General features: G+C 43.5%; 1 protein-coding gene across 2 annotated transcripts in view; it reads right to left on the bottom strand.

Annotated features, from left to right (window-relative positions):
- The window catches only part of LOC121531950 (semaphorin-3E-like), an 80986-nt gene extending 69400 nt beyond the window's left edge, over positions 1 to 11586 (bottom strand). For both annotated transcript variants that reach the window (XM_041837537.2, XM_041837538.2), the window contains exon 1: positions 10731 to 11586. In XM_041837537.2, coding sequence (XP_041693471.1) covers positions 10731 to 10833 — 103 coding nt within the window. In that variant the 5' untranslated portion in view covers positions 10834 to 11586. The remainder of the gene's footprint in view (positions 1 to 10730) is intronic.
- Between the last annotated feature and the right edge of the window lie 15638 nt (positions 11587 to 27224).

Here is a 27224-nt window from a genome sequence, read left to right as displayed (position 1 = left end):
TATGTAAGGTATATGTCGTTTAAAGTAGTGTGGTGGTGAAGTATGGCCCATGAGAGCTTTTAGGCGCTCACTGTTTGACTTGTCTGAGAGGAAAATGTTCCACTACAACATGACAGGGACAGGAGTTTATTTATTCATGTGAACATGTCTGACATTAGCTCTGTCCAAACCCTCTGACATCACCTGAACACTTGATTCACCACGCACAGAAAATCAGAGGTTTAAGAAATAATATTTACCAATGTTACAAAATGATTATGCTTTCTAAATAAATATTCATTTGGCAGAGATACTGTTTGAATTATGCTAAAATCTATTTTAGTTAAATGTTCAGTAAATGCTGTGGTCTTCAGCAGCAATACGTTGATTAAAATCAGACACATTTCAAGAAAATATATTTTAGCTGTCTCGGCCATCTGTCTCTCTGTCTTAGACTTTGTCTGAAGTTATTTCTGAGAAATTGGAGAAGACAATTTTCATACTTATCTGAAGGATTGGCCGTTACTGTGGGGTATTATAATGTTTTTCCCTGTGATCAGAAACAGCAGAGAACTACCTCTCACATTCAGCTCCAGTAACAACTTTTGCTCAGAGTTTAATGTGATTCTTAAACCCATAATGGTCTCTTTAAACACATTCAATGAGGAGAGCCTCTGTACAGGTAGCTATTATCTGGGTGTAGTGACACAGTTAGGATAGAACTCAGCTTGGAATGTATGAATCAGAGGACGCAATCTGCAATGCCTAGAGAACATGCCAATACTGGAGAGCTAATAACCGGTGTTTGAAGGAGGTCCTGTACGGATTGGATATATTGGATCCACATTGACATGGCAGGCCTGTACTTTGTCCCTAGTTATAGCAAGTGAAAAGACAATACTCTGAATTAGTCCAATGCCTGGCTCTCTCTGGTATTTATTTAGCTAATAACCAGATTGAGGCTCTGAAAAAAACAGTCTGTGTTGGAATCCTAGTGAATGTCCAGCTTCCAGCCAAGTGTGAGGACAGAGATAGATGGAGATGGTAGGAGAGAGATAAATCATGTTTTGGCTCCGTCTCTCCCTCCACCCCACCTCTTCATTTGTCCCTCTGCCTCCACCACACCATACTTTGACACATGCCAGCAGTAACAACCTCTCATTAAACATAGAGCATAATATAATGCTTGTTTTACCATGAAGAGTTCACTACAGGGCCACAATACGCAGATGATCAGAATCAGAATCACCTTTATTCACAGGAATTTGACATGGTGAAATGGTGTTTCCATAATAAACAGAATATATAGATAAAAAGGATACAGACAAAACATGCAACACACAATACAAGACCGCATATAATTTCAAGTCATGTAATGTATTCTAAGGCTCTGTCATTGTTTGTTCATAGTTTTTTTCAGTAAGGAGGTCCGTTCTATTCATTGTAATACTATGGCCTGACCAATCCCTCTGGCAGCCATCTTTAGACAATCAGACAGACGTGACGATGTACCAATAGGATTAAAGAGTTTTGATTGGCTGAAAGCACTGCCCAATGAGGGTGTATTAGGCTCTCATGAAGTGTGTTTAAGGTCTTTGGAGGAGCTGCATGGAGAGCTTAAGGTCTGTTCTGCTTTGGAAACTGGAGACAGTCTGTGATTGCAACTCGAAACAAAAGCAGATTTTCTAAGTTAACTGATGGGAATGAGAGTAAATCAAGATTATAGTTGACGGAAAAGATGAACAGTGTTGGAAAAGAGTTGCGCCTACGCACGTGGTGAAATGTTCAGGGAAGAGATGCAGGAGACGAAAGAGGGGGATGAGATGAGTGGAATGAAAGAGAGGAGAAAGAGATAGTAATAATATGAACACAGAAGAAAATAATCTCAATGTCAGAGCTCTGATGATCCATATAGATGACCTTGGAAACTCTGATAACAGTCCCAAAATAATTCTGACTTGTAAACTCAGTCCTGGAGGATGTCCATCTGAGAGCATATTTCCACGGACCTAAAGGGCAGACTCTGTTGATCTCTACAGTAATGTAGCACCTGTAAACCAGACAGAAACTGAGTCACACATCTCTGATGACTACGTCCATGATTTCAAACAAACTCCTCCACATCCAGAGAAATCCAACAAGATAGATTGATATTACGGTAATACAGTGAGGGAAAAAAGTTTTTAATCCCCTGCTGATTTTGTACATTTGCCAACTGACAAAGAAATTATCAGTCTATAATTTTAATGGTAGGTTTATTTGGTCAGTGAGAGACAGAATAACAACAAAAAAATCCAGAAGAACGCATGTCAAAAATGTTATAAATTGATTTGCATTTTAATGAGGGAAATAAGTATTTGACCCCCTCTCAATCAGAAAGATTTCTGGCTCCCAGGTGTCTTTTATACAAGTAACGAGCTGAGATTAGGAGCACACTCTTAAAGGGAGTGCTCCTAATCTCAGTTTGTTACCTGTATAATAGACACCTGTCCACAGAAGCAATCAATCAATCAGATTCCAAACTCTTCACCATGGCCAAGACCAAAGAGCTCTCCAAGGATGTCAGGGACAAGATTGTAGACCTACACAAGGCTGGAATGGGCTACAAGACCATCGCCAAGCAGTTTGGTGAGAAGGTGACAACAGTTGGTGCGATTATTCGCAAATGGAAGAAACACAAAAGTCCTGTCAATCTCCCTTGGCCTGGGGCTCCATGCAAGATCTCACCTCGTGGAGTTGCAATGATCATGAGAACGGTGAGGAATCAGCCCAGAACTACATGGGAGGATCTTGTCAATGATCTCAAGGCAGCTGGGACCATAGTCACCAAGAAAACAATTTGTAACACACTACGCTGTGAAGGACTGAAATCCTGCAGCGCCCGCAAGGTCCCCCTGCTCAAGAAAGCACATATACACGCCCGTCTGAAGTTTGCCAATGAACATCTGAACGATTCAGAGGAGACCTGGGTGAAAGTGTTGTGGTCAGATGAGACCAAAATGGAGCTCTTTGGCATCAACTCACTGTGTTTGGAGGAGGAGGAATGCTGCCTATGACCCCAAGAACACCATCCCCACCGTCAAACATGGAGGTGGAAACATTATGCTTTGGGGGTGTTTTTCTGCTAAGGGGACAGGACAACTTCACCGCATCAAAGGGACGATGGACGGGGCCATGTACCGTCAAATCTTGGGTGAGAACCTCCTTCCCTCAGCCAGGGCATTGAAAATGGGTCGTGGATGGGTATTCCAGCATGACAATGACCCAAAACACACGGCCAAGGCAACAAAGGAGTGGCTCAAGAAGAAGCACATTAAGGTCCTGGAGTTGACTAACCAGTCTCCAGACCTTAATCCCATAGAACATCTGTGGAGGGAGCTGAAGGTTTGAGTTGCCAAACGTCAGCCTCGAAACTTTAATGACTTGGAGAAGATCTGCAAAGAGGAGTGGGACAAAATCCCTCCTGAGATGTGTGCAAACCTGGTGGCCAACTAGAAGAAACGTCTGACCTCTGTGATTGCCAACAAGGGTTTTGCCACCAAGTACTAAATCATGTTTTGCAGAGGGGTCAAATACTTATTTCCCTCATTAAAATGCAAATCAATTTATTATATTTTTGACACGCTTTTTTTGGGATTTTTTTGTTGTTATTCTGTCTCTCACTGTTCAAATAAACATACCATTAAAATTATACACTGATAATTTCTTTGTCAGTGGGCAAACTTACAAAATCAGCAGGGGATCAAATACTTTTTTCCCTCACTGTATTGTGATAGTTATTTCCTCAGAGCTAATAACAGAGACTTTAACCACATTCCTCTCTTTTCCTGATCTGCCTTCAAGGCCTGCACATTGTAAGGTATTCACATTATTCGCCCTCTGTGTGTGTGTTTGTGTGTCTCAGTGTGTCGGTGGGTGGGTGTAAATCAACGCTGGCAGAGACCATGAGACACATATTATTAAAGCTTAGATGTTTTTCATTCCATAATGATAGGATCCACCAGCAGCCTTCTACAGCATGCTCTTCCAGCCAGAACACGCTACAGGAGAGAGAGAAGGAGGGGGAATGCTGTTCATCTCTGCCTTCAATACCATAGTGCCCTTCAAGCTCATCACTAAGCTCAGGGCCCTGGGTCTGAACCCCTCCCTGTGCAACAGGGTCCTGGACTTCCTGACAGGCAGTGGTGAAGGTAGGCAATTACACCTCTGCCACTCTGATCCTAACATGGGGGCCCCACAGGGGTGCATGCTCAGCCCCCCTCTTGTACTCCCTGTTCACCCACGACTGAGTGGCCACGCACGTCTTCAACTCAATCATCAAGTTTGCTGACGACACAACAGTGGTAGGTCTGATTACCAACAACAATGAGACAGCCTACAGGGAGGAGGTGAGAGTCCTGGCGGAGTGTTGCCAGGAAAATAATCTCTCCCTCAATGTCAACAAAATGAAGGAGCTGATCGTGGACTACAAGAGACAGCAGAGAGAGCACGCTGCCATCCACATCGAAGGGAGTGGAGAGGGTCAAAAGCTTAAGGTTTCTCTGTGTGCATATCACTGACAACCTGAAATGGTCCCTTCACACAGGCAGTGTGATGAAGAAGGCACAACAGTAGCTCTTCAACCTCGGGAGGCTGACAAAATGTGGCTCCTAAGACCCTCACAAACTCCTACAGATGCACCATTGAGAGTATCCTCTTGGGCTGTATCACCACCTGCTACGACAATTGCACCGTCCGCAATCGCAGGGCTCTCCAGAGAGTGGTGCGGTCAGCCCAACGCATCACTGGGGGCAGACTGCCTGCCTTCCAGGACATCTACAACACTCGGTGTCACAGGAAGACCAAGAAAATTGTCAAGGACCTCAGCCACCCGAAGCACGGCCTGTTCACCCCGCTACCATCTAGAAGGCGGAGATAGTACAGGTGCATCAAAGCTGGGACCGAGAGACTGAGAAACAGCTTCTATCTCCAGGCCATCAGAATGTTAGACACTCACCACTAGCCGGCCTCCGCCCAGTACCCTGCCCTGAACCTTAGTCACTGTTCTAGCAGGCTGCCACCCGGTACACTACCCTGCACCTTAGAGACTGCAGCCCTATGTACATAGAGTCATTGAACACTGGTCACTTTAATATGTTTACATACTGTTTCACTCACTTTATATGTATATACTGTATTCTAGTCATTGCTCATTCTATATAAATTATTATGATTTTTTAAATGATTTTTTTTATTGATAGGTATTACTGCACTGTTGGAGCTAGAAAAACAAGCATTTCACTGCACCTGCGATAACATTGCAAATCTGTGTACACGACCAATAAACTTTGATTTGATTTTGAGTAAGAGAAAGATTGGGGAGAGAGAGCGATGGAGTGGAAAAGGGTGGACTGAGGGAGAGGAGACATACAGCAGACAGAATGAAAGTTTGTTTAAGATCGAGTTCAGTATGAACTCGATCTCCTCTCCTCTCCTCTCCTCTCCTCTCCTCCTCCTCTCCTCTCCCTCCCCTCTCCTCTCCTCTCCCTCTCCTCTCCTCTCCTCTCCTCTCCTCTCCTCTCCTCTCCTCTCCTCTCCTCTCATCTCCTCTCCTCTCCTCTCCTCTCCTGTGGTGTGAATGCCAGTCACAAAGACACCTCTCCACCTGGACAATCTGTCTTCCTCCATCTGTCTGCCTTTCTCTCACTCTCCCTCTCTCTTTCTCTCACTCTAACTCTCTCTCTTTCTCTCTTTCTGTCCCTGACTGTGTGTGAGTGTCAGTCAGTGCAGCTCCTCTCCCCCAGGTTAGTAATGACTCAGGTGAAATATGAAAGTCAGTGTTATTACTGTAATTGATGTGACATTTATGACTGAACACATCAGCACAGATCAACACTCAGCAAGGGATTCTGTCAATATACCAGCCTAACACACTTCACTAACCAAACAAGCTCTACTCTCTCCCTCCCTTCCTTCTGCTTCTCTTCTCCATTTCTACTCTCTTTCCTTCCCTGCCTCCCGGGCTCGTCTCTCCCTTCTTTCCATTCCTCTAGCATACTCTTTCTTCCTCACTTTTTCAGTTATTCATCCCTTTCTACCTATCCTTTCCTCCTCTCTCCCTTCTCTTTCCCTCTCCCTCATCCCTCTACTGATGCAATATCTTAATTTGATCACTCTTTCTTTGCTGAGGATTTTCCTGCACAGCAGGAAATTTTAACTTTTAGTGTATTTGAGTTTAAAAAGGCTTCTAAAGTTTGTAATTCCACTTAAAAATGTCAGACTTGATTTGCCCTAATAAAAAATGTATCAACCCCTACAAAAATAATTTCCTGTTGCTGCAGGATTATTTTCCTGCTGTAGCAAATTGGCTCAAATTAAGATCCTACATCTGTATATATTAAAGTCATTTACTGTGAGATGTTATCTAAACCAGCATGGTGATAAGAGAGGGAAAATAATACAGACAGGCCCCAGCGAGCATTCATAGTGGCAGGGACTGGGAAACTGGTCAGAATTGAAGGAATGATGGATGGCGCTAAATACAGGGAAAATCTTGAGAGAAACCTGTTTCAGTCTTCCAGAGATTTGAGACTGGGACGTTCACCTTCCAGCAGGACAATGACCCTAAGCATAATGCTAAAGCAACAAGGGGAATGGCCTAGTCAAAGCCCAGACCTCAATCTAATTGAGAATCTGTGGTATGACTTAAATATTTTTTTGTCTTCTTTCTTGTTTGTTTCACCAGAAAAAATATTTTGCATCTTCAAAGTGGTAGGCATGTTGTGTAAATCAAATGATACAGCCCCCCAACAAAATAGGAAAAATGCTAAGGGGGGTGAATAATTTCGCAAGCCACTGTATGTAGTTCTGTCCTTGAGCTGTTCTTTTCTATTAATGTTCTGTATTATGTAATGTTTCATGTCTTGTGGGTACCCCAGGAAGAGTAGCTGCTGATATTGCAACAGCTAATGGGGATCCTAATAAAATACCAAAATGCCAAAATACCAAGATAATCACAAGGAGAAAACACACTTTACAATGTCATAGCTGTTTAGGTCCTCTCACGTCTCACATAGAGTAATCTCAAATACTCATTAACAGTTTCTAACAGCAGAGATGATACTGTTGCTAGGTATACACTTAGTGATGATAACGGGCAGTTTAGTAGAGTAATAACTTATTTCTAAACGTTGCATCACATTTTCATTTGCTATCAGCCTGCACTATTGACCCGTTTTTCCCCACAGCAAATGGATGACATGGAGCCATTGGACAAAGGATACAGTGGCTTGCGAAAGTATTCACCCCCCTTGGCATTTTTCCTTTTTTGTTGCCTTACAACCTGGAATTAAAATTTATTTTTGGGGGTTTTGTATAATTTGATTTACACAACATGTCTACCACTTTGAAGATGCAAAATATTTTTTATTGTGAAACAAACAATAAATAAGACAAAAAAAAAACTGAAAACTTGAGCGTGCATAACTCTTCACCCCCCCAAAGTCAATACTTTGTAGAGCCACCTTTTGCTGCAATTACAGCTGCAAGTCTCTTGGGGTATGTCTCTATAAGCTTGGCACATTTAGCCACTGGGATTTTGCCCATTCTTCAAGGCAAAACTGCTCCAGCTCCTTCAGGTTGGATGGGTTCCGCTGGTGTACAGCAATCTTTAAGTCATACCACAGATTCTCAATTAGATTGAGTTCTGGGCTTTGACTAGGCCGTTCCAAGACATTTAAATATGTCCCCTTAAACCACTCGAGTGTTGCTTTAGCAGTATGCTTAGGGTCATTGTCCTGCTGGAAGGTGAACCTCCGTCCCAGTCTCAAATCTCTGGAAGACTGAAACAGTTTCCCTCAAGAATTTCCCTTTATTTAGCGCCATCCATCATTCCTTCAATTCTGACCAGTTTCCCAGTCCCAGCCGATGAAAAACATCCCCACAGCATGATGCTGCCACCACCATGCTTCACTGTGGGGATGGTGTTCTCGGGGTGATGAGAGGTGTTGGGTTTGCACCAGACATAGTGTTTTCCTTGATGGCCAAAAAGCTCAATTTTAGACTCATCTGACCATAGTACCTTCTTCCATATGTTTGGGGAGTCTCCCACATGCCTTTTGGCGAACACTAAACGTGTTTGCTTATTTTTTTCTTTAAGCAATGGCTTTTTTCTGGCCACTCTTCTGTAAAGCCCAGCTCTGTGGAGTGTACGGCTTAAAGTGGTCCTATGGACATATACTCCAATCTCCGCTGTGGAGCTTTGCAGCTCCTCCAGGGTTATCTTTGGTCTCTTTGTTGCCTCTTTGATTAGTGCCCTCCTTGCCTGGTCTGTGAGTTTTGGTGGGCGGCCCTCTCTTGGCAGGTTTGTTGTGGTGCCATATTCTTTCAATTTTTTAATAATGGATTTAATGGTGCTCTGTGGGATGTTCAAAGCGTCAGATATTTTTTTATAACCCAACCCTGATCTGTACTTCTCCACAACTTTGTCCCTGCCCTGTTTGGAGAGCTCCTTGGTCTTCATGGTGCCGCTTGCTTGGTGGTGCCCCTTGCTTAGTTGTGTTGCAGACTCTGGGGCCTTTCAGAACAGGTGTATATATACTGAGATCATGTGACAGATCATGTGACATTTAGATTGCACACAGGTGGACTTTATTTAACTAATTATGTGACTTCTGAAGGTAATTGGTTGCACCAGATCTTATTTAGGGGCTTCATAGCAAAGTGGGTGAATACACATGCACGCACCACTTTTCCGTTATTTATTTTCAATTTTTTCTTGAAACAAGTAATTTTTTTCATTTCTCTTCACCAATTTGGACTATTTTGTGAATGTCCATTACCTGAAATCCAAATATAAATCCACTTAAATTACAGGTTGTAATGCAACAAAATAGGAAAAACGCCAAGGGGGATGAATACTTATGCAAGGCACTGTATATGTCAAATGGGTATACTGTACAGTGGGGAAAAAACGTATTTAGTCAGCCACCAATTGTGCAAGTTCTCCCACTTAAAAAGCTGAGAGAGGCCTGTAATTTTCATCATAGGTACACGTCAACTATGACAGACAAAATGAGAAGAAAAAATCAAGAAAATCACATTGTAGGATTTTTAATGAATTTATTTGCAAATTATGGTGGAAAATATGTATTTGGTCAATAACAAAAGTTTCTCAATACTTTGTTATATACCCTTTGTTGGCAATGACACAGGTCAAACGTTTTCTGTAAGTCTTCACAAGGTTTTCACACACTGTTGCTGGTATTTTGGCCCATTCCTCCATGCAGATCTCCTCCAGAGCAGTGATGTTTTGGGGCTGTCGCTGGGCAACACGGACTTTCAACTCCCTCCAAAGATTTTCTATGGGGTTGAGATCTGGAGACTGGCTAAGCCACTCCAGGACCTTGAAATGCTTCTTACGAAGCCACTCCTTCGTTGCCCGGGCGGTGTGTTTGGGATCATTGTCATGCTGAAAGACCCAGCCACGTTTCATCTTCAATGCCCTTGCTGATGGAAGGAGGTTTTCACTCAAAATCTCACGATACATGGCCCCATTCTTTCTTTCCTTTACACGGATCGGTCCCTTTGCAGAAAAACAGCCCCAAAGCATGATGTTTCCACCCCCATGCTTCAGAGTAGGTATGGTGTTATTTGGATGCAACTCAGCATTCTTTGTCCTCCAAACACGATGAGTTGAGTTTTTACCAAAAAGTTATATTTTTGTTTCATCTGACCATATGACAGTCTCCCAATCCTCTTCTGGATCATCCAAATGCACTCTAGCAAACTTCAGACGGACCTGGACATTAAGAAGGGGGACACGTCTTGCACTGCAGGATTTGAGTCCCTGGCGGCGTAGTGTGTTACTGATGGTAGGCTTTGTTACTTTGGTCCCAGCTCTCTGCAGGTCATTCACTAGGTCCACCCTTGTGGTTCTGGGATTTTTGCTCACCGTTCTAGTGATCATTTTGACCCCACGGGGTGAGATCTTGCGTGGAGCCCCAGATCGAGGGAGATTATCAGTGGTCTTGTATGTCTTCCATTTCCTAATAATTGCTCCCACAGTTGATTTCTTCTAACCAAGCTGCTTACCTATTGCAGATTCAGTCTTCCCAGCCTGGTGCAGGTCTACAATTTTGTTTCTGGTGTCCTTTGACAGCTCTTTGGTCTTGGTCATAGTGGAGTTTGGAGTGTGACTGTTTGAGGTTGTGGACAGGTGTCTTTTATACTGATAACAAGTTCAAACAGGTGCCATTAATACAGGTAACGAGTGGAGGACAGAGGAGCCTCTTAAATAATAAGTTACAGGTCTGTGAGAGACAGAAATCTTGCTTGTTTGTAGGTGACCAAATACTTATTTTCCACCATAATTTGCAAATAAATTCATTAAAAATCCTACAAAGTGATTTTCTGTATTTTTTTTTCTCAATTTGTCTGTCATAGTTGACGTGTACCTATGATGAAAATTACAGGCCTCTCTCATATTTTTAAGTGGGAGAACTTGCACAATTGGTGGCTGACTAAATACTTTTTTCCCCCACTGTATGTTGTAAATAAACTGTCAGAATGTTACGGGGTTGTGCAGAGGTGTCTATTAGAAAACATTCTATATTGTCACTGACACACCTGCCTTAACATTGCTGGAACAAGAATGTTAGGTTCCTTAAAGCATACTTTGACCAGTTAGGACTATAGAGAACGCTGTGCATGATCATGTAATTAATGATGTCGCTTAGCCAACACACACACATACTAACGTGCCGGATTCCTACCTTTATGGGAGAGTCGTATCCTGGGATAGACGCTCTGGGCTGAGTGTGCTGAGCTCAACAGGAAAACACACAGAATCAGAGACACACTCTTTACACATTCCATCCTGACAGACACACACACACACACACACACACACACACACACACCGAGCAGGGAGTAAGCCAATCCAGCGTGAATCACCACTTAAGTCCAAGGGAAGAGTAGGAAATATCCACCAGAGAGAGTCCAGGCTCTATGACCAGAATCTGTTATGTTAAATCAGATATACAGTATCATCATAAAACTATCCTCCATAGGAAAAGGCAGTAATCCAGTCTCTGACCACAGGTTTCACAGGTCTCTCAGCCCTCCGAGAGGGAAGAATCCACGGTTTCCTTCTACTGATCTCAGAGTGGAGCGCTCCTAAACCTCCTACTGTTCTGTGTCAGTCTGTAAGGACTACTGCAGTCTTGTGTCCATCTTTATGAGGGGAGATCCTACAGGACTATGATTCAATAAATGAGGGGGAGTGACGAACGTCGCTCCTAAAATCAATTGTTTCAGGCGAGAGAGAGTACTCCAGCTGTTACAGCCCCAGCTGCATGACCACTGCTGCTCTCTGTCCGTCTGTCCGACTGACTGTCGTTCTCGTGGCTGCCTGGCAGGGATATTGTATCGTCTTTCTGTCTGAACAAATGAAGGAAAATAAATACTGCTGCTATTCCTTCCAAAGTGCTGCTGTATGTTCTGTCCTTCTGTCTAAGGCAGCAATGTGGTATCCTCAACTTGTGTTCTTTCAGGATCCAATGGAGGAAGTGTCTGGCCACAAGCCCAGGAGAAGCAGGAGAGGCAGGGGGGAGAGGGAGACACTCTCTCTCTCTCTCTCTCTCTCTCTCTCTCTCTCTCTCTCTCTCTCTCTCTCTCTCTTGTGATGTCTCTCTTGCGCTCTCTCTCTCTCCTCTCTGATCAGGCAGGGAGGATCCAAACAACTGTGCTTACTAGTGTGTACTGCTTCCACTGCTCAGAGCAGAGGATACATACCAGAGTGTGTGTGTGTGCCATTCATTCATTCACTCATTTTCCTTCTCAAGGCTGACTTTTGACCCCTGCTAATGAGAAGAAACCCCCTCTCTCTCTCTCTCTCTCTCTCTCTCTCTCTCTCTCTCTCTCTCTCTCTCTCTCTCTCTCTCTCTCTCTCTCTCTCTCTCTCTCTCTCTCGCTCCCCTTTCTCTATCTCTCTCTCTGACAGCTGAAGTGCAGCCTGCTGTGTGTATCTCAGGGTCAGACTCTTCCCCGCTATGCTCCAAGAAATACTGCCTCTCCACGCGTCGCACTGCACCGCACAGCGCAGCTGACCACCTCTCATCTCCTCTCCTCCCTCACTCCCTGTCCTCCTCCACTTCTTCCCTCTACTACCCTTCTCCTGCAGCATTAACATGGACCAGAGCCAAAGTTTATCCAGACTCTTTAGTTTCTCTCTCTTATTTCCTCTCCTTCTCTCTCTGTCTTTTCCCCTCTGTCCCCTATTTCTCACTCTTTATTAGCTTTTTGTTTAAAAATTGTACTCTCACTTGTCACGTTCCTTCTCTCCTTTATCTCCATTGTATCTCTTGTATCCCCCCTCTCTCCTTCTCTTCCTTCCTCTCTCTCCCTTCTCCCCCTCTTCTCTCTCATCTGTCTGAAGCCCTGTTATTAGTGTGTTCTCTTCTCCAGAAGATTCTGCTGTTACAGTCTGTTCTTTCTCCAAGCTGTGTGTTTGTGTGTAGTCTGTGACAGATATTGTCAACACTCCTTATTCTGTTTATAAAACTGTAACAGTGAACAAATGTACACCTCTTTGGAGTCCACTTTCCTTTGTTTTGCTTTTTTTCTCTTTCCATTTTCTTCAAGGAGACCTTAATTTCTCTGAATCTGATCATCTCCAATCACATGGATCGGATTTAATTCCCATCTATTTGAAACGTTACAGTTATTTTGCTCACTGAATCTTGTGAATATGATGAAAGTGTTGTGTATGTGTGTTTGTGTGTGTATGTGTGTGTGTGTGTGTGTGTATGTGTGTGATGAAAATGTCACCCTGACAGCATTAATATTATTATTAATCTCTAGCTGTGTGATTGGTATTCAATGAAGAGATGTGATACGGTTCAGGCTTAGCAGAGTTACAGTTGTGATAGGATGTTTCGCTGATGTTTGAAATACATGTGTAACCTCACAGCCACTGAAATCACTCTTCTAATTGCAGTCCTTCACATATTGGTATGTTGATTCCATTACACAGTATGTGCAGGGTAAGTGGAATAAGCAGGAAATACGACCGCATCTCAAAAGAGACCGACCACTTGCTTCATAAGTTCAGAGAGAGAGAGAGAGAGAGAGAGAGAGAGAGAGAGAGAGAGAGAGAGAGAGAGAGAGAGAGAGAGAGAGAGAGAGAGAGAGAGAGAGAGAGAGAGAGAGAGAGAGAGAGAGAGAGAGAGAGAGAGAGAGAGAGAGAGAGAGAGAGAGAGAGAGAGAGAGAGAGAGAGAGAGAGAGAGAGAGAGAGAGAGAGACAGAGACAGAGACAGAGACAGAGACAGAGACAGAGACAGAGACAGAGACAGAGACAGAGACAGAGAACAGGGGAGAGAGAGAACAGGGGAGAGAGAGAGAGGGAGTGAGAGAGAGAGAGAGAGCGAGAGAGAGAGAGCAAGCAAGCGGTTGACAGATAGTGTGTATCCATCGGCATGGATTCTTTGATTGTAAAGGATGTTTAAGTTAGGAACAGACAGAGAGGATCATGGTCCATAGAGAGGCAGCTGTCCTCCCAGAGGTCTAATGACTCTAACTCCCACTCTGCACCTGTTCCCTGGCTGAACACAACAGAGCTCTCATTACAGACCCATGCACACAAGCACGCACGCACACACACTCACACATGCACGCACGCACGCACACACACATACACACACACACACACACACACACACACACACACACACACACACACCTTCCTTATTACACTCCTTCCTCATTACACTCCTTCCTTATTACACTCCTTCCTTATTACACTCCATCCTTATTACACTCCTTCCTTATTACACTCCTTCCTTATTACACTCCGTCCTTATTACACTCCTTCCTTATTACACTTCTTCCTTATTACACTCCTTCCTTATTACACTCCTTCCTTATTACATTCCTTCCTTATTACACTCCTTCCTTATTACACTCCGTCCTTATTACACTCCGTCCTTATTACACTCCTTCCTTATTACACTTCTTCCTTATTACACTCCTTCCTTATTACACTCCTTCCTTATTACACTCCGTCCTTATTACACTCCTTCCTTATTACATTCCTTCCTTATTACATTCCTTCCTTATTTCACTCCGTCCTTATTACATTCCTTCCTTATTACACTCCTTCCTTACTACACTCCTTCCTTATTACACTCATTCCTTATTACACTCCTTCCTTATTACACTTCTTCCTTATTACAGTCTTTCTCAGTGTAATGGTAGTGATCATTCAGATATCTGCCTTAACATTGTCATTCATAGTATACACCCCTTTTACTCCTCACTCTTACTCTACCAGCTGTCGGCCCTCAATCTCCTTATCTTCCTCTCACTCCATTCTACCCCTCTCTCTTTCACTATTCCTGTTTCTGGAGAGGAGAGGAGAGGAGAGAGGAATTAGGGGGAGTGAGGAGTCTGTGTGAATGCACTGTATGCACTGTTGTATTCCAACATTCCCTTATTTGTCTGGAATCAGGAATCAGGCAAAAGTCGGGGTTTGGACATATTTCCATATAGGTTATCTGAAGTCTGTAAACATTTAAAACATCTGATCTTGACATATCTGACTGTTTTATATTCATGACCAAACATTTCACTGTTACCCACCTGGCCTGTAACAAAGAAGCCTCACTATGCATCCTCTTAGACAAACACCTAACAAGCTTTACCAAAACGTCTGGAAGCGATAGTGTGATTGACTGTTGATGTTGGGGGTTTGTTTTACTATGCCATATCCAGAAGTTCCTCTCAAGGTCTCCTCACACAGTCTAAATATTTTCACTCATGCTAATGCTGTGTCAATATTTGCCTCTGTCCAGCAACTCTTCCTGCACACACCAACTCTGAACACACACATATACACACACAGAGTCGTATGCATGGGCTCATGCACGCACGCATGCAACATGCACACATGCACGCACGCATGCACTCCACACGCTCGCGCTAACCCACCTACAGGCACACACACACACGCCACAGTGCACAGCAGGCGCAGAGAGCGTGTAGTGTATATATACCAGACCCCATGCTCAGAGGTCAGGCAGGGATCAGGGATGACTACTACTCTTCTCCAGCAGTGTTCAGAAGCAGAGAGGACCCACTGTTCTACAGAGCCACCAGATACCAAGCCCGTTTACACAGGTGCACGTCATATGGCTCGGCACACATGCACTGTGTGATTTCTTAGTATTGTGTGTGTGTTTGTGTCCATCCGTCCGTGTGCCCATTCAGTATTTGGCCTGTTGTGAAACTCTGATACCATCAGTTCAGTAGCTCTGGGAGAGATGTATTGAGGTAGAGAAGAGAGAAGGAGAGGGAGAGAGGAAAGTTAGATCTGAAGCACTCTGACTGAGAATCCAGGTGTGTTATGGTTGGCCAACAGAATGTTGTTGAACACACATAGGTGACATATATCTGGGCTGTCCAGCTTCTTAGTGGGTACAGCCCAGCACCCTCACTCTCCCAGCCCATTGAACACACTCGGCAGACACAGATGTAAAAAATATCACTTGTCCTCTGCCTTTATTGGTACAGCTCATCAACTTCTTATTTAGCTCCCTAAACCCCGCCCCTTTCCCCTCATTCCTCTTTCCCTCTCTTCTTCCCTCCCATTGTCAGACACCAGAGATCATTTCTGAGCAGCTCACCTGGTCAGACATTCCATGAAGTTATGGAAGCTTTGTGGCCACCATGTTGGCTCAGAGCCCGTACTGTGCTCGGGCTCCTTGGACAGACAGTTTCCCTGTGTAGAGTGCCAGTAATGGGAAACCCAGGCCTAGTCACAGATGGTTCAGTGGAAGGCTGGGTTACACCGCTGGAGTGATCTGTGGAAGTGACCGTCAAAGCTGCTGTTTATTATCATCCATCACACGGAGCACTCTGAAATATACTGATCTGTGTGTGTGTGTGTGTGTGAGTGTGTGAGTGTGTGAGTGTATGTGTGTGACACGCGAAAGTGCCCATCCAACCTCCTGTGTATTGTCATCCATCATGCTAGGCCTGGTGACATGCGTATTTATGGGTGTAAAGTTTGGGTTCAGGAGAACAGAAGGGAGGAGCGGGATTGAAAAAAACATTTGAAAAGCTCTGTGACATGGTTGGCTTTATGACTGGGGAGACCTGAGGTCTCTCTCTCTCCTGACCTCTGCTTTGGTTGACCTTGTTTATGGAATGTTACTATTCTGATTACATTTGTGGAGCTAACATACTGACAAATGACCATAATAAGGGTTGGCATGACACCTGTCAATGGCAGTCATTACAACAAGTTTAAACCCTCCACTCATTTATACCAGTTTATGATAAATGACATGCCATTGTCGTTCAGTGCAGAGCATATTATTAAACTCTAATGGAACAGAAGAATGTGAAACTGGATCTGAGAGAGAGCTGTATCTGAGGGATGTTGTGAATTACTAAGACCACTGTGGAATGCTGTGTGTGTGTGTGTATGTGTGAGTGTGTGTATGTGTGTGTGTGTGCGTGTGTGCTAGATTGGTGGTGTTTTTAATTGAATCAGAGAGCTGCCATCCTGCTCCAGCACAGGACCACCATGAACAGAGCTACAGTGGAAACAGGGGAAATGTCTTGGCACTTTCTATCAGCCTCCATGTAGCCACAGTCCCTTTGAAGTGGCATAGAGGCAATAAGACTCACCCCAAACCAGAGACACACTGATTGTCTGAGACCGACGAACACACACATGCACACACACACACACGCACACTGTGAGAGTGTGATTTGAAGGAGTCAGGCGCAGGAGGGTAAATCACCGAATACAGAGTTTATTCCTTAGTACGCAGTTACGCTGGATAACGTCAACAGCACAGGGCGTCATACAGGCGCACTGGAATACAATACAGGCACACGGGGAAAAATAACCCCGGCAATACAAAGTACGGGTAGCTCAACCGAGCTACACTCATCTTCACATAAAACAATCACCCACAAGGACAAGGGGGCAGAGGGAACACTTATACACGGACTAATGAGGGGATATGAACCAGGTGTGTGTAATTGACAAGACAAGACAAATGGAATGATGATATATGGAGCGGTGACGACGAACGCCGAAACCTGCCCGAACAAGGAGGGGAGGCAGCCTCGGTGGAAGTCGTGACACAAACGCACGAACACACACTATAGCAGTGGTGGAAAAAGTACTCAATTGTCATACTTGAGTGAAAGTAAAGATATCTTAATAGAAAATGACACAAGTAACAGTAAAAGTCACCCAATAAAATACAACTTGTGTAAAATTCTAAAAGTATCTTGTTTTAAATATACAGTGCATTCGGAAAGTATTTAGACCCCTTGACTTTTTCCACATTTTGTTACGTTACAGCCTTATTCAAAAATGTAATACATTATTATTTTTTCTCAATAATCTAAACACAAAACCCCATAATGACAAAGCAAAAACAGTTTCTTTTTACATTTTTGCAAATGTACTAAAAATAAAAAACATGAAGACCTTATTTACATAAGTATTCAGACCCTTTGCTATGAGACTCGAAATTGAGCTCAGGTGCATCCTGTTTCCATTGATAATCCTTGAGCTGTCTCTACAACTTGATTGGAGTCCACCTGTGGTAAATTCAATTGATTGGACATGATTTGGAAAGACACACACCTGTCTATATAAGGTCCCACAGTTGACAGTGCATGTCAGAGCAAAAACCAAGCCATGAGGTCAAAGGAATTGTCTGCAATGCTCCAAGACTGGATTGTGTAGAGGCACAGATCTGGGGAAGGGTACCAAAACATTTCTGCAGCATTGAAGGTTCCCAAGAACACAGTGGCCTCCATCATTCTTAAATGGAAGAAGTTTGTAACCACCAAGACTCTTCCTAGAGCTGGCCGCCCGGCCAAACTGAGCAATCGGGGGAGAAGGACCTTGGTCAGAGAGGTGACCAAGAACCCGATGGTCACTCTGACAGAGCTCCAGAGTTCCTCTGTGGAGATGGGAGAACATCCAGAAGGATAACCATCTCTGCAGCACTCCACCAATCAGGCCTTTGGGTAGAGTGGCCAGATGGAAACCACTCCTCAGTAAAAGGCACATGACAGCCCGCTTGGAGTTTACCAAAAGGCACCTAAAGGACTCTCAGACCATGAGAAACAAGATTCTCTGGTCTGATGAAACCAAGATTGAACTATTTGGCCTGAATGCCAAGCGTCACGTCTGGAGGAAACCTGGCACCATCCCTACAGTGAAGCATGGTGGTGGCAGCATCATGCTGTGGGGTGTTTTTCAGCAGCAGGGACTGGGAGACTAGTCAGGATCGAGGGAAAAATGAACGGAGCAAAGTACAGAGAGATCCTTGATGAAAACCTGCTCCAGAGCTCTCAAGACCTCAGACTGGGGCTAAAGTTCACCTTCCAACAGGACAATGACTCTAAGCACAAGACAAGATAATGCAGGAGTGGCTTTGGGAAAGTCTCTGAATGTCCTTGAGTGGCCCAGCCAGAGCCCGGACATGAACCCGATCGAACATATCTGGAGAGACTTGAAAATAGCTGTGCAGCGACACTCCCCATCCAACCTGACAGAGCTTGAGAGGATCTGCAGAGAAGAATGGGAGAAACTCCCCAAATACAGGTGTGCCAAGCTTGTAGCGAAACACCCAAGAAGACTCGAGGTTGTAATCGCTGCCAAAGGTGCTTCAACAAAGTACTGAGTAAAGGGTCTGAACACTTATGTAAATGTCATATTTCAATTTTTTACTTTTAATACATTTCAAAAAAAAATGTTTTGCTTAGTTATTATGGGGTATTGTGTGTAGAAAAAACTATTTAATCCATTTTAGAATAAAGCTGTAATCCACTATACTTAAGTATAGTGGTGGAAAAAGTACTCAAGTAAAAGCAAATGCTATACATCAAATTCCTTATATTAAGCAAACCAGATGGACAGACGGGGCACACTCCAAAACTCAGACATCATTTACAAACTCCGTATTTTTGTTTAGTGAGTCTGCCAGATCAGAGGCAGTAGGGATGACAACGCGTTATATTGATATATAGAATTTTCGGTTTTTGCTCAGGCATTGTGGCCGGGATGGTGGATGGGCAGAAGCATCTGTCTTTGGTGCCAAAGGTTGCATGTTCAAATCCAGCCCTTAACCCTTACCTTAACCATTCAGAGTTAATGCCTAACCTTAAGATTTCAGAGTTAATTCCTAAACTTAACCCTAACCTTAAAAAATGTGGACTTAATGCCTAAATATAACCTTAAACACTTTGAAATTAGCCTATCCCAAACCTTAACACTTACCTTATGTCACACCCTGAACTGTTTCACCTGTCTTGTGCTTGTCTCCACCCCACTCCAGGTGTCGCCCATTTTCCCCCATTATCATCTGTACATTTATACCTGTGTTTTCTGTTTGTCTATCTTGTCTCGTCAAGCCTACCAGCGTCTTTTTCCAGTACTCCTGTTTCTACCTAGCCCCTTTTTTTCAAGTTTTTCAGGTTTTGACCACTCTGCCTGCCCTGACCCAGAGCCTGCCTGCCATTCGGTACCTTACTGACTCTGCCCTGGATTACCGACCTCTGTCTGCCTGCCCCCTGTTTTGTTAATAAACATCTGTGATTCGAACTGTCTGCATCTGGGTCTTGTACTGAGTTCTGATAACTTAACCATTCGAAGTTAATGCCTAATCTTAAGATTCCTAAACTTAACCCTAACCTAAAAAATGTGGACTTAATGCCTAAACGTAATGTTAAACACCTTGAAATGTTACGTTTGGAACAACTTCGAAATTTTACTTTTGAGAAACATGAATGAATGTCTAATTTTGACGTGAACTGTGAGCGCTTGTTGCACAATAGCCCCTTCACTGATTTGTGTGCTATTGTAACCAGGCTGCTCCTGCCTGTCTGTCTGCTACAAATCACAGACATGCGCCCCATCAACACTTTGATAATGTCAGCAGGTTCCTGTGTGGAGGAGCAGGAGTTGGGTTAGGGTCCTGTTTAACTCAGAATAGTCATCAACTCTACAGAATCCTCAGGCTCAGCTAAAACTGTGGCCCACCAGGACCAGTGTTTAACACTCCTGTATGAGGTGTTGAAAGAATAGGTGAGTGTGTCAGAGAGGCGGGAAGCAAATGTTAACACCTTGCTTCAGAGATAACAGTTAATCTATGTGATGTCCTGTAAAACTGCTTAACATCACCATGTAGACTGAGTGGCGCAGTGGTCTAAGGCACTGCATTGCAGTGCTAGCTGTGCCACTAGCGATCCTGGTTTGAATCCAGGCTCTGTGGTAGCCGGCCGCGACCGGGAGACCCATGGGGAGGCGCACAATTGGCCCAGCGTTGTCCAGGGTAGGGGAGGGAATGGCGTTTGCAACGCCAGGGTTGTGGGTTCGATTCCCACGGGGGGGGGCAGTATAAAAAAATATAATGTATGCACTCACTAACTGTAAGTCGCTCTGGATAAGAGCGTCTGCTAAATGACGTAAATGTAAATGTAGACTGGATTATGAGGCTGTGTGTGTATGTTCTATTGCAGACACTTCTCGTTATCTTGTTAAAAGCCTTTGTTCAGTTCACATTTCCTTTAACTCTAATTGATATCCTTTGACCTTTTGACTCACTGCAGAGTGGGTGACCTGAGTCACCTATAAATAGAACCACAGACACCACAGGACACTGGATAGAGATGTATCAGAGAACTTTTAAAACTGTTGTAGCTGCTGTTGTTATTGTACTCTACAATTACTCTTGTGGATCTATTTTCTTTACCACTACATGGGTCGTTCCACAAAATGAGTCCCTTTTGCGTCCCTTTGATATTTCAAGTAGGAATTGTGCACCAATACTGGATTTTAAAAGCCTGTTATATTAAATGAAGTGCCCTTTAATATGGATTACATGGACAATTCAATAAATCCGATTTTTTTATATGAATAAATACTTTTTGACATGTTCGTCTGTGCATTCTCTGTGACTCCACTTAACCCCAAGTTTTCACCATCATTGTAAAACCATAGTTATTTTGTTGCTTTGACAAAGTCATTTCTGAAGATTCATTTTAAGGTTGTTTTAATATGGTGAAACTATTATTTTTTAAATATTTATTTCAAAACAAACATTGAACATCTAATAGTCAAATTATAGTGTAAAACCAGGTGAGCTGGTTGTACTCTTTTTGGCCATTTTCTGGTATTTTGTGGTGGAACACTGTGTTGGTCGAGCAAAACACGTCAACCATGTGACCCATAGATAGACAGGCAAGAAATGTTTTAACAATTACATTTTTTTTTGTTACTCTTGTATGCAATTGCCCCTCCCTGTGTCACACAACAAACATCCAGGGAATTTATGGCTGATTGAAGATGAAATTGTCAACCCTGTTATGGTCAACAACCCCCTCCCCCCCCCGCCCTCAAAAGTTAAACTACCCAAAAAGTACTGATTTCGGGGAAAGATCCACATTACTGACTAACAGGTCCAAGCATCTGTGAGACCTCTAACGTAATTGAGTCCTTTATACCCACAAGTCTTCATTGTTGTTCCGAATAAAGTATTAAACTAGGTTTGAGACAGACACCAGTGTCTGACCAGTTTATAGTAGAGCCTGGTAGGATGCATATGACTGTTAGACTGTTGCATTTTCTGTAAGTCTGTTAAACTCCAGACATTATTTTTTTCTGTGTTTGTCTGACGACTGGGACTCTGATCAGTAATTAGTGGACAGACAGACACAGAAAACGACTTCAACAGTTATACCAAACATCGTCAAAACATCCACTCTGGCTGTGTGAGAAGAGCTCTGAAAATAATCTGGTTTTCACTCACAATTATAATAGAAGTGCTGTTTTTGCCAAGTGGGAAACGACAGTATTTATCAAAATGGAACACATATTTGGGGACATGCATATATGGCAGTTTGAGGTTCTGTTCTATTCTGGATTTGACATATTTATTTGTCTTGTGCTTCAACATTAGATGGTAGCCACCAAAGACACAGTTTTATCTTTAGCAAAACAATGTTTTACAGACAGAAGGACTAAGCAAGTTAAAAACAAGATGGAGCTCAGTCTCCCTGTGTTTTTTCTACTGTAGCTCAAGCTGCACAGTCTTTGTACAACTAAGTTAATATTTTATCATACATGTTTTATTATTTCTGACAATAGATTACTTTTTTTTGACAATACCATACTTCGACAGCCTAGTTTTACCCTAACACAGTAGGCCACTGGTTTATGATGGCTTGCAAAGTGTTCCTATAATTCCTATTGGAATCCTCCCAGAGTTATGATATCCAGCAATGCCCTCAATGCACATTCCACGCTCAAATGTTCCAAGCCCTCAACCATTGCAAACAGGGAGGAGATCTTGTTAAATATGGATCAAATTCGTTAAAATTACTAAATGACATTCACAGAATTTAAAAGCTACAGCAATGCATTTGTACGAATATTTGAAAACGAGTATTTCAACATAGTATAACCACTACAAAGCTGATGCTACCTAGCTAGCCTCTTCCATAGACTTGACTGGTTAGCTAGCTAGCATCAGAGCCTTCTGGCTAATATCATAGACTGGATCTAACATTGTTTTACAGAGAAATAGGTCGTTCACCGAGTCGTGGCTGAACGACGACATGGATAACATACAGCTTGTGGGGTTTATGCTGCATCGGCAAGATAGAACAACGGCCTCTGGTAAGACAAGGGGTGGCGGTCTGTGTATATTTGTAAACAACAACTGGTGCACAAAATGTAATATTAAGGAAGTCTCAAGGTTTTGCTCGCCTGTAGAGTATCTCATGATAAGCTGTAGACCATACTATTTACCAAGAGAGTTTTCATCTATATTTTTCATAGCTATCTATTTACCACCACAAACCGATGCTGGCACTAATTCCTTACAGAAACTCTCTTTTCCGTGCCATGCAGTATTGGGAGAGGGAATTTCCCTGTGGAACAAAGGAAGTCTTCCCGCCAAGACTCTAACATCCAAAAGTGGATAATGAAACAATATTCCTACTTCAAAGAATGTGGGAAATGGTTGTGGGGACGACCATTTCATGTCAAATTCGTTACTGTGTTGTGATGTCATTAAAGACGGTGGAACAACATAACTGAATCTCTGGGGGTGTACACTTCCCATTTATGAGGTCTGCATCGAATTGTTGTATAAAACGAATGATTAAGTATAATAATACTTCTGTGAAGATAACTATGTGGTCTTAGCATTCTAGATGAGATGATTGTTTTCCATATTGATTTGTTCTCAGTCAGTAGCCACTCCCAGATGAGCACAAACATGATGAAATGCCCCCTTTTCTACTCAAATAAAACCCCTCGTGATGAAATTCACCTCAGACCAAGCAGATTACGGTGTAAGCCGGATGTTGCAAATGGTTGAATTTCTTAGACCAGGAAGCGTGAAGCTGAAGCTATACGGCTTAAAATGGTTAGACTAGGAAGCCCCACGGCTTAAAATGGTTCTAACCACCACTACGACCAGAAACTCTACCAAGGACATTGGGATCTCTGGTGGGCAAACCAGAGTCCTACATCATCAACTCAACTATCGAGGACCGCTACACGTAAATACATGTTGCATTTCTAATCGGAATGAGCGGGTGCTAAACATTTGTATTTCCGTGAGCGTAGTTTCCAAAGTATCAACGATAGTTTGAATCTCTGTCTCTCCCTTCCAAGCATTCATGCTATTGTTAGTCCAGTCCACTAGGGACCTGTTTTCATTGTTTTACGTTAGTAATCAATAACTTATGTGTGTGTGTGTGTGTGTGTTTGTATTGTGTTATTATTTAGTTAGTTAGTAAGTCAATAATTAAGCCAATTTGTGTATTGCTGATTCATCAATAATGTTAGGGTTCTTGCAGGCTCAAGGATTATGCGACGTTCAGAATGAGACTGATAAGTGACTGTTATCGATATATAACATCTATATATACAGTGGGGGAAAAAAAGTATTTAGTCAGCCACCAATTGTGCAAGTTCTCCCACTTAAAAAGATGAGAGAGGCCTGTAATTTTCATCATAGGTACACGTCAACTATGACAGACAAAATGAGATTTTTTTTTTCAGAAAATCTAATTGTAGGATTTTTTATGAATTTATTTGCAAATTATGGTGGAAAATAAGTATTTGGTCAATAACAAAAGTTTCTCAATGCTTTGTTATATACCCTTTGTTGGCAATGACACAGGTCAAACGTTTTCTGTAAGTCTTCACAAGGTTTTCACACACTGTTGCTGGTATTTTGGCCCATTCCTCCATGCAGATCTCCTCTAGAGCAGTGATGTTTTGGGGCTGTCGCTGGGCAACACAGACTTTCAACTCCCTCCAAAGATTTTCTATGGGGTTGAGATCTGGAGACTGGCTAGGCCACTCCAGGACCTTGAAATGCTTTTTACGAAGCCACTCCTTCGTTGCCCGGGCGGTGTGTTTGGGATCATTGTCATGCTGAAAGACCCAGCCACGTTTCATCTTCAATGCTCTTGCTGATGGAAGGAGGTTTTCACTCAAAATCTCACGATACATGGCCCCATTCATTCTTTCCTTTACACGGATCAGTTGTCCTGGTCCCTTTGCAGAAAAACAGCCCCAAAGCATGATGTTTCCACCCCCATGCTTCACAGTAGGTATGGTGTTCTTTGGATGCAACTCAGCATTCTTTGTTCTCCAAACATGACGAGTTGAGTTTTTACCAAAAAGTTCTATTTTGGTTTCATCTGACCATATGACATTCTCCCAATCCTCTTCTGGATCATCCAAATGCACTCTAGCAAACTTCAGACGGGCCTGGACATGTACTGGCTTACGCAGGGGGACACGTCTGGCACTGCAGGATTTGAGTCCCTGGCGGCGTAGTGTGTTACTGATGGTAGGCTTTGTTACTTTGGTCCCAGGTCTCTGCAGGTCATTCACTAGGTCCCCCCGTGTGGTTTTGGGATTTTTGCTCACCGTTCTTGTGATCTTTTTGACCCCACGGGGTGAGATCTTGCGTGGAGCCCAAGATCAAGGGAGATTATCAGTGGTCTTGTATGTCTTCCATTTCCTAATAATTGCTCCCACAGTTGATTTCTTCAAACCAAGCTGCTTACCTATTGCAGATTCAGTCTTCCCAGCCTGGTGCAGGTCTACAATTTTGTTTCTGGTGTCCTTTGACAGCTCTTTGGCCTTGGCCATAGTGGAGTTTGGAGTGTGACTGTTTGAGGTTGTGGACAGGTGTCTTTTATACTGATAACAAGTTCAAACAGGTGCCATTAATACAGGTAACGAGTGGAGGACAGAGGAGCCTCTTAAAGAAGAAGTTACAGGTCTGTGAGAGCCAGAAATCTTGCTTGTTTGTAGGTGACCAAATACTTATTTTCCACCATAATTTGCAAATAAATTCATAAAAAATCCTACAATGTGATTTTCTGTTTTTTTTTTCTCAATTTGTCTGTCATAGTTGACGTGTACCTATGATGAAAACTACAGGCCTCTCTCATCTTTTTAAGTGGGAGAACTTGCACAATTGGTGGCTGACTAAATACTTTTTTTCCCCACTGTATCTAAGAGTTTAATTCAGGAGATGGTAACTCGTTAAAAAATGTATTCCGTGGTGCCCCAAATTCTTAATGAGTTAATTGTTACATGATTAATTTAATCGAGTGACAAACATAGTTAGTTGATTCAATAAATAACAATCATACATTAAAGTAAGTCACATCACGACACCACAGTGACTGTACGTACATACCCCAACCAGAAGCCATGGATCACAGGCAACATCCGCACTGAGCTAAAGGGTAGAGCTGCTGCTTTTAACCTCTACTGGATGGGTGTTCCGAAATCTTTTAAGCAGGTCAAATTTCACAAGGCCGCAGAGCCAGACGGATTACCAGGACGTGTACTCCGAGCATGTGCTGACCAACTGGCAAGTGTCTTCACTGACATTTTCAACATGTCCCTGACTGAGTCTGTAATACCAACATGTTTCAAGCAGACCACCATAGTCCCCGTGCCCAAGGACACTAAGATAACCTGCCTAAATGACTACCAACCCGTAGCACTGACGTTTGTAGCCATGAAGTGCTTTGAAAGGCTGGTCATGTCTCACATCAACACCATTATCCCAGAAACCCTAGACCCACTCCAATTTGCATACCGCCCCAACAGATCCACAGATGATGCAATCTCTATTGCACTCTGGACAAGAGGAACACCTACGTGAGAATGCTATTCATTGACTACAGCTCAGTGTTCAACACCATAGTGCCCTCAAAGCTCATCACTAAGTTAAGGATCCTGGGACTAAACACATCCGTCTGCAACTGGATCCTGGACTTCCTGATGGGCCGCCCCCAGGTGGTAAGGGTAGGTAACAACACATCTGCCACACTGATCCTCAACACGGGGGCCCCTCAGGGGTGCGTGCTCAGTCCCCTCCTGTACTCCCTGTTTACCCATGACTGCATGGCCAGGCACGACTCCAACACCATCATTAAGTTTGCCGACGACACAACAGTGGTAGGCCTGATCACCGACAACGATGCGACAGCCTATAGGGAGGAGGTCAGAGACCTGGCCATGTGGTGCCAGGATATCAACCTCTCCCTCAACGTGACCAAAACAAAAGGAGATGATTGTGGACTACAGTAAAAAAAAGAGGACTGAGCCCCCATTCTCATCGACGGGGCTGTAGTGGAACAGGTTGAGAGCTTCAAGTTCCTTGTTGTCCACATCACCAACGAACTATCATAGTCCAAACACACCAAGACAGTCGTGAAGAGGGCACAACAAAGCCTATTCCCCCTCAGGAGACTGAAAAGATTTGGCATGGGTCCTCAGATCCTCAAAAAATTATACAGCTGCACCATTGAGAGCATCCTGACTGGTTGCATCACCGCCTGGTATGGCAACTGCTTGGCCTCCGACCGCAAGGCACTACAGAGGGTAGTGCGTACGGCCCAGTACATCACTGGGGCCAAGTTTCCTGCCATCCAGGACCTCTATACCAGGTGGTGTCAGAGGAAGGCCCTCAAAATTGTCAAAGACTCCAGCCACCCTAGTCATAGACTGTTCTCTCTGCTACCGCACGGCAAGTGGTACCAGAGTGCCAAGTCTAGGTCCAAAAGACTTCTCAACAGCTTCTACCCCCAAGCCATAAGACTCCTGAACAGCTAATCATGGCTACCCGGACTATTTGCACTGCCCCCCAACCCTCACCCCATCTTTTTACGCTGCTGCTACTCTGTTAAT

This window comes from Coregonus clupeaformis, chromosome 19 (assembly GCF_020615455.1).
Source record: "Coregonus clupeaformis isolate EN_2021a chromosome 19, ASM2061545v1, whole genome shotgun sequence".
NCBI lineage: Eukaryota > Metazoa > Chordata > Actinopteri > Salmoniformes > Salmonidae > Coregonus > Coregonus clupeaformis.
The sequence above is the reverse complement of the archived record's forward strand: the minus strand, read 5'-3'. Positions and strand labels throughout refer to the sequence as shown.